Raw genomic sequence first — 13,910 nt, forward strand, 5'->3', positions numbered from 1 at the left:
GGGCCCGCTGCGGGCGGCCGGCTGGGCGCTGGAGCTGCTGGGCGCCGGCGGCGGCGGCGGCGGCGGCGCGTTCGAGGCGGAGCGCGGCCGCGGCGGCGGGCGCTGCGAGCCCATCGAGATCCCCATGTGCCAGGGCATCGGCTACAACCTGACCCGCATGCCCAACCTGCTGGGCCACGAGCACCAGCGCGAGGCGGCGCTCAAGCTGCACGAGTTCGCGCCGCTGGTGGCCTACGGCTGCCACGGGCACCTGCGCTTCTTCCTGTGCTCGCTCTACGCGCCCATGTGCACCGACCAGGTCTCCAGCAGCATCCCCGCCTGCCGGCCCATGTGCGAGCAGGCGCGCCAGCGCTGCGCCCCCATCATGGAGCACTTCCACTTCGGCTGGCCCGAGGCGCTCGACTGCGCCCGCCTGCCCACGCGCAACGACCCGCACGCCCTGTGCATGGAGGCGCCCGAGAACGCCACCACCGCCGAGCCCCAGAGCGGCGGGCAGGGCATGCTGCCCGTGGCGCCCCAGCCCGCCCGGCCCGCGGGCCCCGGCCCCGGCAGAGAGCCGGCGGGCAGGCCCGGCAGCCCCGCCACGGCCGCCGCCTCGGGCTGCGAGAACCGCGACAAGTTCCAGTACGTGAGCAAGAGCCTGTCGTGCGCGCCCCGCTGCTCCCCCGGGGTCGACGTCTTCTGGTCCCGGCGCGACAAGGACTTCGCCTTCATCTGGATGGCCGTGTGGGCCTCGCTCTGCTTCATCTCCACCGCCTTCACGGTGCTGACCTTCCTGCTGGAGCCGCAGCGCTTCCAGTACCCGGAGCGGCCCATCATCTTCCTCTCCATGTGCTACAACGTCTACTCGGTGGCCTTCCTCATCCGCTCGGTGGCGGGCGCCGAGAACATCGCCTGTGACCGGGAGAACGGCGAGCTCTTCGTCATCCAGGAGGGCCTGGAGAGCACCGGCTGCACCCTCGTCTTCCTCATCCTCTACTACTTCGGCATGGCCAGCTCCCTGTGGTGGGTTGTCCTGACGCTGACCTGGTTCCTCGCAGCGGGGAAGAAGTGGGGCCATGAAGCCATCGAGGCCCACAGCAGCTACTTCCACCTGGCTGCCTGGGGCGTCCCGGCCATGAAGACCATCATCATCCTCACCCTGAGGAAGGTCGCAGGGGACGAGCTGACAGGGCTGTGCTATGTGGGCAGCATGGACGGGGCCGCCCTGACGGGCTTCATCCTGGTCCCGCTGTCATGCTACCTGGTCGTCGGCACGTCCTTCATCCTGACGGGCTTCGTGGCGCTTTTCCACATCCGCAAGGTCATGAAGACCGGCGGCACCAACACCGAGAAGCTGGAGAAGCTCATGGTGCGGATTGGCGTCTTCTCCATCCTCTACACTGTCCCGGCCACCTGTGTCATCATCTGTTACTTCTACGAGCGGCTGAATGTGGATTACTGGAGCCTGCGGGCTGCGGAGCAGGGCTGCCTGGCCTTCCCGGGCCGCCGCCGCAGCCTCGACTGCTCCCTGGATGCCTCGGTGCCCACCGTGGCCATCTTCATGCTGAAGATCTTCATGTCGCTGGTGGTGGGCATCACCAGCGGGGTGTGGGTGTGGAGCTCCAAGACCCTGCAGACCTGGCAGGGGCTGTGCAGCAGGAAGTCGGGGCTGAGGACTAGGGGGAAGCCCTGCAGTGGGGTGACCTGTGTTGGCGCTCACTGCCACTACAAGGCCCCCACCGTGATGCTGCACATGAGCAAGGCGGACCCCTACCTGGACAACCCAACTCACGTCTGACACAGGGCAGGAACCCGGCAGAGGAGTCCTTCTGCAGCGGCGGCCAGAAACAGATGTGGGGGGGGGGTTGGGCAACGTGAGGGAAGGGAGAGGCGGTAATCCGGGGCTCTGGGGGCAACTTTATCAGGCCTGCGTCCGAGGATCCCGAAGAGAGCAGGGAGCAGAGCAGCCCGCACCAGATGCAGCTCCTTTTTCTGGCATGGTGGATTGGATGTCTCTGTTGCCAAAATCCAGTAACTATTTTAACATTTTTCTTTTGGAGGAGAGAGGGAGGGGATTTGTCCCAAGTTTATTTAATTCTGTAATTTATTTTTTTAAAGCAAAATCATTAGTTGGAAGAAATGGAAGAAGTGGGGAAAGACCCAATAAACCTAAGCTGTGTTATTTCTACTGAAGTCAGTACTGTTTGCAGGAATTCAAGAGGCTTTGGAAACAGCTGTTCCAAAAGGGAGGGGAGGGGAGGGGAGGGGTGGGGGAGGGCTGGCATAGCCATGTTAGTCTGGAGCTCTGTGAAGAAGAGGCAGCCCAGGTCAGTGGAGGGGTGGGGGAAGCGGTCCTTGCTGCTCCCGCGCAGGGAGGGCCCCTCCTCGGCCTCGTGGAAGGCTGCTTGCTGTCCCACCGTGGTGGGAAGATTGAGCTTGAACAAGGCCGGGAAGTTCCCAAAATACTTTCAGCCCGGCTGCAGAGTGACAGACCTGGAGCTGGCCGAGCCAAGGCCGTCCCAGCCGCCCCCACTGCCCCGTCAGCGCACTGACCAGACTCGGACCGCCTGCCAACCCTGCGCGTCCCGCTCTGCCGCCCGCCCTTGCCTGTGCCGAAGGCCCTGGCCAGCCAGGGCTGCTCTTCCGCTCGGCAGGCAGGCAGGCAGGCAGGCAGGCAGGCAGGCGCCCGCCAGGCACCTTGGGACGCTCGGGCCAGCGATGTCCAGAGGGCCCCGTCTCGGGAAGCCTCTCAGCCAGCTTCCGCGGGGGCTCCAGCGGAGATGCCGGCCAGCCGGCAGTGGCCACGCGTGCCTCGCACCAAGGTTGTCTCCCGGTCCTGCCTGGAGGTGCTGCCAGGGCTCTGCCTGGGGGGGGGTGGGGGGGGACTGGGCTCCACTATGCTGCCCTTTCCTCCGGATTAGCAGGACTGACTTGAGGGGCCACAGGAGCTGGGCGTGTCGGAGCGGATCATGGTGAGGAAATGGTCCTTGGCTTCCCTTCAGTGCTGGAGGCGGCAGGCTGGGGAATGTGGTGGGAGGGTGCGGCACAGCCCTCCTCTCTTTCTGGGGACCCCCAGAGCAGGGCTTGGCCACGGAGACTGGAGGCCTGGCCTGGGCCCAGCACAGCCCCCCGTGTCCTTGCTGCCGGATCCCTTCGCGCTGTGGCGAAGTGCCAAGGGGGTCGCCTTGGCCCCTCACACGGGTGTCCCAGCAGGCATTGGCTACGGGTCCAGGGACTGAGGTTGGTGATCTTGTGAGGGTGCCTGCTGCCCCCACCCCGCGGTTCATGCAGGGGGCCCAAGCTCCTTGCAGACCCCCCCCCTCCTGCGAGGCCTTGGCAAGGGGCTGGCGGGCAGCCAGCCGCAGAGAGCAAACGCGGGGGGGGGGTGCTGCAGGGACCCTTTGCCGGGAGAGCAGTGGGCCCGTCTGTGGGGCAGGTGGGCGGGCGGGCAGGCGGCCTCCCTCCTGGGGGGCAGCTGCTCATCTCCTCTGGCTCTCCCTCCCCCACCCCAGGCCTGCCTGCAGCCAGGGGGTCTGGCAATGAATGATCCTGCCCCTCTGGCCCTCCCTCGTCGGGGGCACAGTGTGCCGAAGTCTCCCCTGATGCCGAGAGCCCCGACAGTGGGGCACGCAGCTTGCGTCCATCCCGCATCCAGCCAGCCTCCCGGAGGCCCTGCATCACAGGGCTCTGGTTCTCAAGGCTCCGCAAGACCCTGCTGCCCTTGCCGTGCCCGAGGGGAATGTGTTGGGGGGGCAGGCGCTTGCCGGCCCTTTGCAGCAGCCTTTGGCTGCACACGCCGGGGAGGCTCTGGCAGGCAGCACCAGGGACGAGGAGGGGAGTGTCTGGCTCAGGCGGTGGCGGTGGCGGCAGCTTGTGGGCACAGAGCTGGACTTGGGCAGCAGGCGCCCTCCCGGCTTGCAGCTTCGAGCTCATTACTGATCCGCGTTCAGAATGGTTGCAGGAACTAGCTGGATCCTGCCTTCCATCCCTGCACCTCCCCCCCCCCCGCCTCCGTCTTTTGGAAACTGGCCTTATGCTCCCCGAGGTGGCCAGGAATTTAATTCTCCCCCCCACCACCCCCACAAAAGGCAACAGGCCTGGATCAGGGGATTCAAGGGAGGGAAGTTCACTGCAGAGCTAGAATACACACGGGAGAAGGGAACTGGAGTGACTCCCTCCTGGTTGCAACGTTTGCACCTAATTAGCTTAGCAAAACGGCAATGGAGGGAGCTCTGATAGAGGCATAAATCAAAACTGAGTTTTCCTCCTTCCCCCACAAAAGTGGAAGTCGGCCGTCCCCAGGGAACTCGATTCCGGGCAGACTACAATGACCCTGTCCCCCAACTTGTACTAAGTCTTGAGGTCAGAGGGATTCATTTCCAAAGGTTAGGCAACTTCATGGTGGAAAGGAGGATCAGCAGTTGCCACTAGTCAAAATTGAGCCTCCATGCTCAGGGGGTATCTATCCCTGAATGCCCTGTTGCTGGCAAATGCCCACGGGTAGCTCCCGCTCTCACCAGCAGCTTCCCAGAGTATTGGAAGCAAAACACCGAAGCCGATGGCCCACAGCTCTGGCCTGCCCCCTTCCTGGCTTGCCGGGGTGGCGCCTGCTGCCATCCCTTTTGGAGGCCTGGCAGAGCACGCCAGGGCTGACCACGGACAACGCCTTGGCTCTAGGGGGAGCCTCCATGCCAGCCAGTGCAGCGCACCTGAGCCACCTCCCCAGTCCCGTCTCCCGCCAGCGGTGCCTCTTTCTGCTCCTGCTGTGGGCATGTGCCCAGTCACTGGCACTTAAGGCGACCTTGCAGGGCAAAGCATGGGCAGGCAGCCCCTTCTGCTGCCAGCAGCAAAAATCCGAGAGATGCCTCCATTGGCACATGGGCATCCCTTGAGCTCCCTTGGCACCTACAAGGCAGGTGGCGACTGCCGGGCCGGCAGCAGCGCCTTTGATGGCGCACCGGGGCAGCCACTGCTTCGGCTTCCCACTGCCGTCCCTCCGCTGCTCTGCTTAGCTAACCCAGTGCACCGGGCGTCTTCTGCCATTGCCTCGCCAAGACCACGCACAGTGCGCGCGAGAGGCCAAGCGCAAGCACTCGGAGACATGCGCCTCCGCGGCAGGGAGCTCCCAGGGGGACAGCTGCGGAGGGGCCCGGCCTCCCAGGCAGGAGTGCCCGGATCGTCAGCCTCTGCTGGACTCGGCGTCTCTGAAGGGAGGTGCACAGGGTGTCAGGCCACGCAGGAGCCACCGAAAATGGGCAGACCAGGGCGCCGGCCAATGCGCCTCCCTCCCCACACCCATCCCCAGGGGAAGTGAAGCAATTCAGTGCGGACTAGGGTGAAAGGGCAGCTCCACTTCGCATGGCAACAGGCTCAGCTTGGGATCAGCCCCTTTTGCATGCTGGAACTGTTCTGGGCGGTGTCACGCAGTCAGAGAAGCTTGTCCAAAGTGCCTTTTTCTCAAACCTGACTGCACCAGGAGTCTTTGGAAAATGAATGTTGCCAGCATATTCTTCCATTATTGAAGGTGGTTGTATTTCACCTTTCTTTAAACCTTCTCACCCTTCCATCTGTTTGCTGGAGCAGTCTGAGCAAACAAGCTTTCTCCAGGTCATTTCCGGCACTCCGCCCCCTGCAGCAAAACAAATGGACCCGCACGCAGCACTTCGCCCCCTCCTTTCCCCCTAGTTTCCCCTGCCCCAAGCGAGACACTGTGTGTGTGTCTTCTAGATGGCTCCCGATGCAAAACAGCTCCCTCCTTTGAAGGGCACGAGGGTCCAAGACCTTCTCTGCCCAACCTGGCAGGCTCTTCACCTGCCATTCCCCTTGGCAACCAGTTTTAATGGCTGGTCCTCGGGAGGTGCCCCCATCACCCACGAAGAAGCTGGTCTCAGTGGAGGAAGAGAGTGCGAGTGCGAAGTCCGGGACACGGAAGCAGCTGCCCTCGTGCAGAGCCCGCACCGAGCCTCTCCTCCAGTGTAGGGCCTGTTAGCAGGCCACTGATGCGGGCACCTTCACTGGCAGAGACGGGGGGCCTGAAAGGCACCTCTGCGGATTCGGGGCGCTGTCCTCAGCCACCTTGCCGTCATCAGATTTTCACATCAGTTCCTCCACTGAGCTACTTCAAGTAAGCCTGCCATACTCAGGTGCCTGATTAGAGGGAAAGTACCAGATCTCAGCTTTCTGAGCGAAGACACTTCGTTAAGCGTAAATTGCTAGACGGCTCCAGATCCAAGACCCATACGATGGAAGTGGCATGCCCCAAAACTGCCACCGAGACAAAAGGCAGAACCAGCAGTTTTGCCCTTCCTGGACATAGGGAAGGTCTTCCAACTGTGCTGGGTGAAGTTACACCTGCTCAGCCCAGCCCAGCCCAGCCCAGCGCTCTCAGGTGTATTGGACGACACCTGTGTTCACTGCCCAAGAACAAGCCCACCCAAATGTTTCCAGCTGCCCTTGATCGGAGGCTCCAGGCAAATGTTGGCAGCGAGTCGTGCGACAAAGCATCTGGCTATTTTCCCAAGGGAGACTGCACGTTGACAGCAGGGGGGCATTGACGGCTTCCTCCCCCCACCCCCAGCTCTGCCATTGTGCTTGGGGACCTTGCTTTGAGGGAGGAGGAGAGGAGTGATCCCGGGGCCGCACGCTGCAGGAAAGAGTGGGATTGGTGCGCACCTGGAGCAAGAATGTCGGCCATGGAGCCTAGAAGGAAAGTTGGGCTGCCCAGGTATGAACTACAAGCCTTATGCACACTCGTATTTTCCGGATCACTAGTGAAACGTGTGAAAGCTGGACAGAGGGAAGCATCCTGGAAAGGGAGAAAACGGATGGTGTTTAAGACATGCCAGAGGAGAGCTCTGTCATTACTGACGTGAAGGAGGGCGAACTGGAGAAGGGCTGCCGGTGTGCACAGGGGGAGCAGAGCACATGCATCCTGCAGCCTCATTCTCTGGGCCAGCTCGGTTCGCGGGGCTCCTTGCGGGCGGGCAGGACAGCCCGACATGTGGAAGGGGCCCCCATGCTTCAGGGCAAGTCTCCACAACCAGCGGAAGCCGGGCAGTGGCAGACGACTTCTCTAGGGTGCCTTCCGGCGCCCTCTGCGTGGTAGTGGCACACACCGTGCAGAAGCCCTTGGCTTGTGCTGCCCCCTGTTGGCTGCTCCTGGGCATTATGGAACAGAGCACGGGAGGCTCAGAAGATGGCAGCTGCAGCCCAAGGCAGGCACTTCCCACCCCTGGCATCTGGCCGATCATCTGGCAAGCGATCTCCTCAGCTCTGCTGGGGTTGGAGTTTCAGCCCAGCTCTCCAGTGACAGCATGTCAGGATGGCTGTTGCACAGCCGGCAAGCAGTGGGGAGAGAACCTCGGGGGCACGGAAACGCCAGCCTCCGCGACACCAAGGCCTCCCTTGCTCAGCAACCCCCCTCTGCCAGAATTTGGCGTGCTGCCAGGAGCTGGCGTGTCCCAGCACCGCTCCTGCAGCGCTCCAACCGGCACCTCACCTTGTTATACGTAAACCAGAAAAAGGCCAGAATCTACAGGCAGGCAGAAAATGTGGTGGTTTTTGTTTGTATTTCCAATTTATTACAAGTAAAGCCCTTAGCAGAATACCCCTCCCTCAGACAACAAAATTTAAAAAAGTTCCCCTTTTTGTTGTGTAGAGGCTGCCAAGAAAGAAAGAAAGAAAGAAAGAAAGAAAGAAAGAAAGAAAGAAAGAAAGAAACCTCGACAAAGGAAATGCTGGAGAATGAGAAGGTGGACAATTTTTTGGCCTCAGTGCTACAGCCAGCCAGTTAACATGGCCTAAAGGGGAACTGGAGACCTGGAGATATTTGGGCAGAAACGACCCGGGGAAGTTAATTCCCGCAAAGAAGAAATGATTCGCACGGCCATCTCACTTGCTGCACTACCCGCCGAAGTGGCACGAGAACCCTTGCCTTGTTCATTATCTGGCATCCTTATGTCCCAAACCAATGAAAAACGCTCCTCAAAATGCAGGAAGGGCAACGATAAAAGGAAACCACACAGAGCCGCACGAGGCGGGCCAGGCTGCCACAGGGCTCGCCCCATCCCTGTGCGGGGCCAGAGCCGCCTCCGACCTGATCCGGAATCCAACACGAGGAGGGGAGTGGGGCCGGTGGAGAGGGCGTGATTATAAAAGGTGCCAAGAGCAAGTCTACAAAGTGTGCAACCCTGATGGATTTCCCTGGGTTAACTCCAACTACTTTATCTAAGAAAAAACAAGTGGTTTATAGAGGGGCAGGGAAGATATAAAGCAAACACATCCTCATATAAACTGTACAGTACATGGTCAAAGCCAAGACGGCTGTATCTTACAAAGCATTCTTTGTACAGGGGTCACTGCTGGAAATGAGAATCTTTCCCGAACTAGAAAAAGGGGATTACAAAGTCAGAGAAGCCACGCTCCTCATCCCGAGCACAGCTGCAGGATCCACCGCACGCTATTTCCCACAGGGGGAAGGAGCAAGCCCCCCGCCACTCCAAAATGAAGAGGCTGGAGGGGGAGGGAACCCCGTCGCCCAAACTGGTCTGCAGAGATGCTGGTGAACAGTGATTGCCCCAGGGAAGCAAGTGCTGGCCCACGCCACGAGTGGCCCCTAGATACAAACATCCTTCCGTGGCCCACAGGCTCTCGTCCTTCGCCAAGAGGACAATGGAGAAGGGGAAGGCAGCAGCCCTCCAGCCCGGCCCACTCGCTCAGCCCTGCCACCCGTGGTCCGTGCACTGCTAAGGAGCCACTGCTCCACCTGTCTGCTTCCAAGTGGAACGCGCACTCTTTGAGAAGCTGCTGAGCGTTAAACTAGAGCGAACGGAGGGGGAGACAGGGCACCTCCCAGCTCCACCGGGGCAGCTGGCCTGGCTGCAGCCTGCGGGAGGCCTGATCCGACGGGGCCTCCGCCCCTCATTTCTTCCTCTTCCGCCCCCTCGAGTACTCCAGGGCTTCTGGATCACTGTCCCCGTCGGCCCCCTCGAGTCCCTGGCTCGGCGGGGCCAGCGGCCGCTTGCACCGCCGGCGCGTGTACGAGTGGCCAGGCAGCTGCTTGTGCAGCATGTCTATCAAGCACTGTTCCGTCTTCTCGAGGCAGGAGAGGACGTGGCTGCCGTTCTGGTTGTACTGCTCGGCGTTGGCGAAGACCTGCTTGATGTCGGAGAGGAAGTCCTGCACGGAGCGGTAGCTGCCGCAGGAGCACTTGCTCTGCATGGTCCGGAAGTCCATGGGGCTGCTGATCACCTCGAAGTAATCCTCCGCCTCCTCGGTGGTCACGGGCTCCCTGCCAGGAAGGCCACGGGCCGGTTATCCTCAGGGCGGCACTCCCTCCGCCCCGGCCCGCCCCGCGCACTCCTCCGCCTGGGCCCTCCTGGGCCTCTCCGGCGCCATCGCTCCACGCACGGCCCAAGCAGCACACACGGCGGGGCCCAAGCGGCGGAGAGGGGAGAGCGGGAGCCGCAGTGCAGGCTGCCGGGCACTGGCACACCCCGCACGCAGGGCCATCTCGCCACCCTGTGCCGGACGGGGCCTTTGCTCAGGCCACTCGCAGTTCCCGGCTGCCTTCCACCCGAGATGCGGACACGAGCGGCAGGGCCGCACGCCTCAGACCACGCACCCTCCTGAGGGGAAGCAGCAGCGCCAGCTATGCAGCTGGAAGGAACCAGCAGCAGTCCTGTCCACACGGCCCATCCGCCTGCTGCGGCGGCCTCACCTGAACGGCCAGCTGAAGCGGTACTTGACCAGCTTGCTGAGGATGTCTTCACACTTCTGCAACTCCAGGGCCTGCCGGCGAGAGATCTTCTTCGTCTGAAGCACCTGGACACAGGGGCCAAGTCAGACGAGGCGGAGGAGCCCAGCAGGCTGTCCCAGGGCAGCCATCAGAGCCACTGCTCCCACCCTCCTCCTCTGGCAGAAACAAGGGCCAAGGCCAGCCGACTCGGCTGCCAGGTCTCTGGCCGGGAACAGCCACCCTCTGTTCGGCAACGCTTGCAGTTCCCAGAGCCCGCTGCTCTCCTCCCAGCTGCAGGCGCAACACAGAGCGGCTGCTCCCAAGCCTTCATTCGCACCCAGGAGCACTTCGTTCCTCTCATGCTTCCCCAGGCTGACACCCTGAGCAGAGGGTCAGCAGGAGCACCTGGGAGGCAGCCGAGCGCCTCTCCGCGGGAAGCCAAGGCAGCCCGGCACGGGCTCAGCCAGAAGGGCCCCAAGGCGGACGCAGAATCATGGCGGCGGCATCCCAGGCGCCTCACTGCAGCCCAGTAGGGTGCAAAGCAAGCCTCCGAGTGGCTTCCTCCAGGGAGAAGCAGGCCTGTGTCCAGGGAGAGGACACAGCAGGTCAGGAGGCACAAGCCTGTGCAGTGGCCAAGAAGGGCACGAAGCCTTGCGCATCCCGAGGAAGCGGGCAACACCCGGAACCCAAAGGACAGAGCAGAGCCGTGCCTGACCAAGAGGGAGCCAGGTGGCGCTCCCACTCAAGTGACAATGTGCTGGCGGCTCCAGTCGCCCAGGGGCAAGCAGGACGGAGAAGTGGAAGCCTTCTTCTCTAAAGTGCCACATGAAACGCAAGCCGGGCAAATTCCTTCCTGTCATGCCACACGGCAACGCGGTCCCCCTGGAGAGGGTGTGGGCTGTGCGTGTTGCCACGACGAGGCACACAGTGCCCTGCCTTCACAGGAGAACCCCGGCTGCTGCCTGGAGAGTTTGGACCACCTGCCCAGTCGCCAGGGCAGTGGAGGAGAGGATGGGTGCTCGACACTAAAAGCGGCGGTGCCTGTGCAGGCAGGGGACTCTCTGTATGGGACACCGGGAGAGGCCTGTCCTGCTCAGAATTACTAAGCTTGGACCTCACGGCTCTTACCAGCTCATCAATGTTGGCATCGCTGACGGCTGCGGGCTGCTGCCGGGACCCTCGGGGGACAGGGAGCGTCCGTTTCTTGCCTTGATGCCGGCCCCGCCTCGGGGGATCCGCAGCTATGCCCCCTTGTCTCCCCTTGGCTGCTTTCCTGGGCCTCACTGCAAACCAGAGGGGACACTCAGTGAGTGGATACGGGGAGCAGGGAGCACCACGAGCTCCAGGGGCAAAGAGGCGGCTCTGTGCTTGCGCCCCTTCCCTGTGAGGGGCAACACGCTCCGACAAGCGGCTCTACTCTAGATGCCTCCACAGAGCAGAACCAGACCTGAAGCACTTACGTGGCCCCAGAGAAAGGGACCCGCAGATTTGCAAGCACACCCCTTGTCCGCAGGAGCCCTGTCCGAAACTGCACTGACCAAGGGCCCCACACTCTCCGCACCTTGGACACCCAGCCTGAACCTGGACTCCCCACAGGCATCAGGCAGGCTGCGGTCCCCTTGGGGGCAGGCCACCCTGGCCCACGCGGCTGAGGCGCTGCCGTTTCGCCACAGGAAGGTCCCCTGGCTCTGCCACACCCTCCAGCTTGGCCAGGACAGCTTGTGGCGAGGAAAAGGCACCGAGCATCACGAGCCCCATGGCCCCAGGAAGCACAGGCTCACACCTGCCTGCTGCACGGGACAGCACGTGTGCTTGAGCCATGTGCAAGGGGCCTGTGCCGCAGCCAGGGCAGCTGTGCAGCTGCAGGCGGTGGCCTGCGTGCCGAACGCTCGCCCAAGTGCAGCCGCACAGCCCCCGCAGCCTGCCCTCCACCGGTCGCTTCCCATCGGGGAGAGAGGCTGGCTTTCAGCAGCTGAGCAGAGCTGGCCTTCCTCAGAAGCCAGCTTCCCTGCGGGGGGGGGGGGGGCCCCTGGCAGGCCAGCTGCCTTTCCGTACGCCTACTCCGGGCTCTGGGCAGAGCATTGCAGCGAGCCTGCCTGAGGCCACTCCCGCTTGTGCCGACTGGCCACATGCGCTAGATACCTAGCAGTCCCGACATTCCCTGCCAGAGCGCTCTGGATCGCGGCTGTGCCGAGGGCTCACGGTGACACTGCCAAACAGGGAGATCTCTTCAGCACCCTGCCCTGGCTAGATGCCTCAGCACTGAGGCTGACAGCTCTATTTTTAGCCGCCGTGCATCCCTGGGCTTAGCCAGGCCAGCAGGAAGGAGTCCGAACAGACCTCAAGTGCAGACAAAGGCTCACAGCACAGAAGCCTCCTTTCAAAGGTGGGAGGGGCCTCCTCCGAGCAGAACCTCGCATGCTGACGGGCCTTGCCAGAGGGGCTCGCTTCAGATGGCCCTGGGCCTCGGCCAAATCACTCCCCTAGCCTGTGCTTCCTCAGTGGAAAGCGACTGGCTGAGCTCGTAGGGGAAGGAAAAAGGACACAACATCTTGGAAGTTCTACAGAAATTAAGGGGGGAGAGAGTGCGAGACCCATAGCTGCCCGAAACCCAGCCAGCAGAGAGCAGTGGCCATAGAATGCAGCGCCATTCCTCACTGATGGCAGAGTTGCCGGATGGCTCACCCCACACTGCTTTTATGATTGCTGCCTAGACAATTATCACAAAGAAAGCCAGCGGATATGAACTTAAGCAAACTGATGGACCTGAGTTTCCTTGTGAGAAAAGGCAGTGGGCGTGACTGCAGTCTGTGACATTGGGAAACAATGAATCGATGCGCGTGCGTGCACACGCAGAGTTATTCCGTCTCCTCGATGGGAGAGGCAGCACAGTTACGGCCAGCAGAGGGAAGGGCTTCACAGAATCCACGGACAAGACACTCACTGCAGCAGATGGCCGAGGCTAGCACTGCAACAGAATGTTGTGACCAAGAAACTGAAGCCCACCTTCAGTTCATGGACTTCCTCTCATGCTTAGCCCTGCCTCAGGAAGCGAGCTGAGCCAAGAGCCAGTCTGCTCGAGCAATGAGCGGCCTTCTCCCACATCAGCACAAAGGCTGAAAATTAAGTATATGGGAGGAGGACACCGCTTGCACGGCAGACCAGATTCCTCACACATCCCTAACTGAGCCACAGGTCAGGTCTAAAAGGGGCTTTGCGGGACTAACCCGAGCAGGAGGAGGAGATCTTCCGGGCACCCGAGTCGGCATGTGCCATGAAGGCCACGGGAGCAACCAGCTGCTTCGGCTGACGGGGACATGCACAGGGGGAACGGGAAGGCCAGTCAACACGAGGTGCAGGCCTTCCAGTCGGCAAAACCAAGGGTTCTGTTGTGGAGGAAGCCCAGGCCCCGGGGGCCCCCACCTCGAGGAAAGGCTTTGCCGCTCTGTCCCCGTCCACAGTGGCGCTGGCCAGAGTGTCTTGTGCCTTGCCCCTACCTCACGCTGGCCATGCAGCAGGCTGGCCCCCCCACAGCACTGGGGGGGGGTCTGCATGCAGAAGGGACTAGGCACCTGCCTCTCCCTGCACTGTCACAGCAGCGCTGGGGGTGCCAGGCAGCATTCGGACGGCCCCAGGGCAGGGCAAGCACGTTGCCTGGCCGCGCTGCGCCATCTGCGTGGCCTTGTGGCTCCGCGTGCGCAACCGGACCTCAGTGACCTGGATTCCAGTCCCCGCTCAGCCATGCAGCCAACTGGCTGACTTTGGCCGGTGACAGGCACTCAGCCCACCTCCCTCACCGGCTGGTTGTTGTGGGGACAGGACCGAGAAACACAGAAACAGAGAGAGCCAGAAGGGGCCTCCCGGGCCATCTAGTCTGACCCTGGCTCCAGCCGGCTCCGCTCACGACATGCCCACCAGGTGCGTGTCCAGAGCAGGAGGAGAATTATGTAAGCTGCCTTGAGTTCCTTGGAAGGGGAAAAAGCAGGCTATGAAGAAAACGAGTAAAATGCAGGGTCCAAAACGGTTGAGTCCAGGACTATTCTGGAGCATTTAAGCAGCAACTGGGCAGCCCTTCAAGGCTTTCACCAAGGACCACGCAAATCAACAACAGGTAGAACTAATTTCAGCAACTGAGGCATTTTCCACTGCACATGCCAGGGGACTCCTGCGGCCACTCCAGCACCTGGCAAAG

General features: G+C 62.0%; 2 protein-coding genes across 4 annotated transcripts in view; one reads left to right on the forward strand and one right to left on the reverse strand.

Annotated features, from left to right (window-relative positions):
- The window catches only part of FZD9 (frizzled class receptor 9), a 2,847-nt gene extending 676 nt beyond the window's left edge, over positions 1 to 2,171 (forward strand). The window contains exon 2 of the mRNA XM_044456086.1: positions 35 to 2,171. Within this exon, the coding sequence (XP_044312021.1) occupies positions 35 to 1,780 (1,746 nt within the window). The 3' untranslated portion in view covers positions 1,781 to 2,171. The remainder of the gene's footprint in view (positions 1 to 34) is intronic.
- Positions 2,172 to 7,536: 5,365 nt separating this feature from the next.
- The window catches only part of BAZ1B (bromodomain adjacent to zinc finger domain 1B), a 33,452-nt gene continuing 27,078 nt past the window's right edge, over positions 7,537 to 13,910 (reverse strand). For all 3 annotated transcript variants that reach the window (XM_044456116.1, XM_044456114.1, XM_044456115.1), the window contains exons 17-19: positions 10,847 to 11,001; positions 9,701 to 9,804; positions 7,537 to 9,271 (exon numbers count right to left, since the gene is read on the reverse strand). In XM_044456116.1, coding sequence (XP_044312051.1) covers positions 8,902 to 9,271; positions 9,701 to 9,804; positions 10,847 to 11,001 — 629 coding nt within the window. In that variant the 3' untranslated portion in view covers positions 7,537 to 8,901. The remainder of the gene's footprint in view (positions 9,272 to 9,700; positions 9,805 to 10,846; positions 11,002 to 13,910) is intronic.

Source organism: Varanus komodoensis, unplaced genomic scaffold (genome assembly GCF_004798865.1).
Source record: "Varanus komodoensis strain SLA01 unplaced genomic scaffold, ASM479886v1 scaffold81, whole genome shotgun sequence".
NCBI lineage: Eukaryota > Metazoa > Chordata > Lepidosauria > Squamata > Varanidae > Varanus > Varanus komodoensis.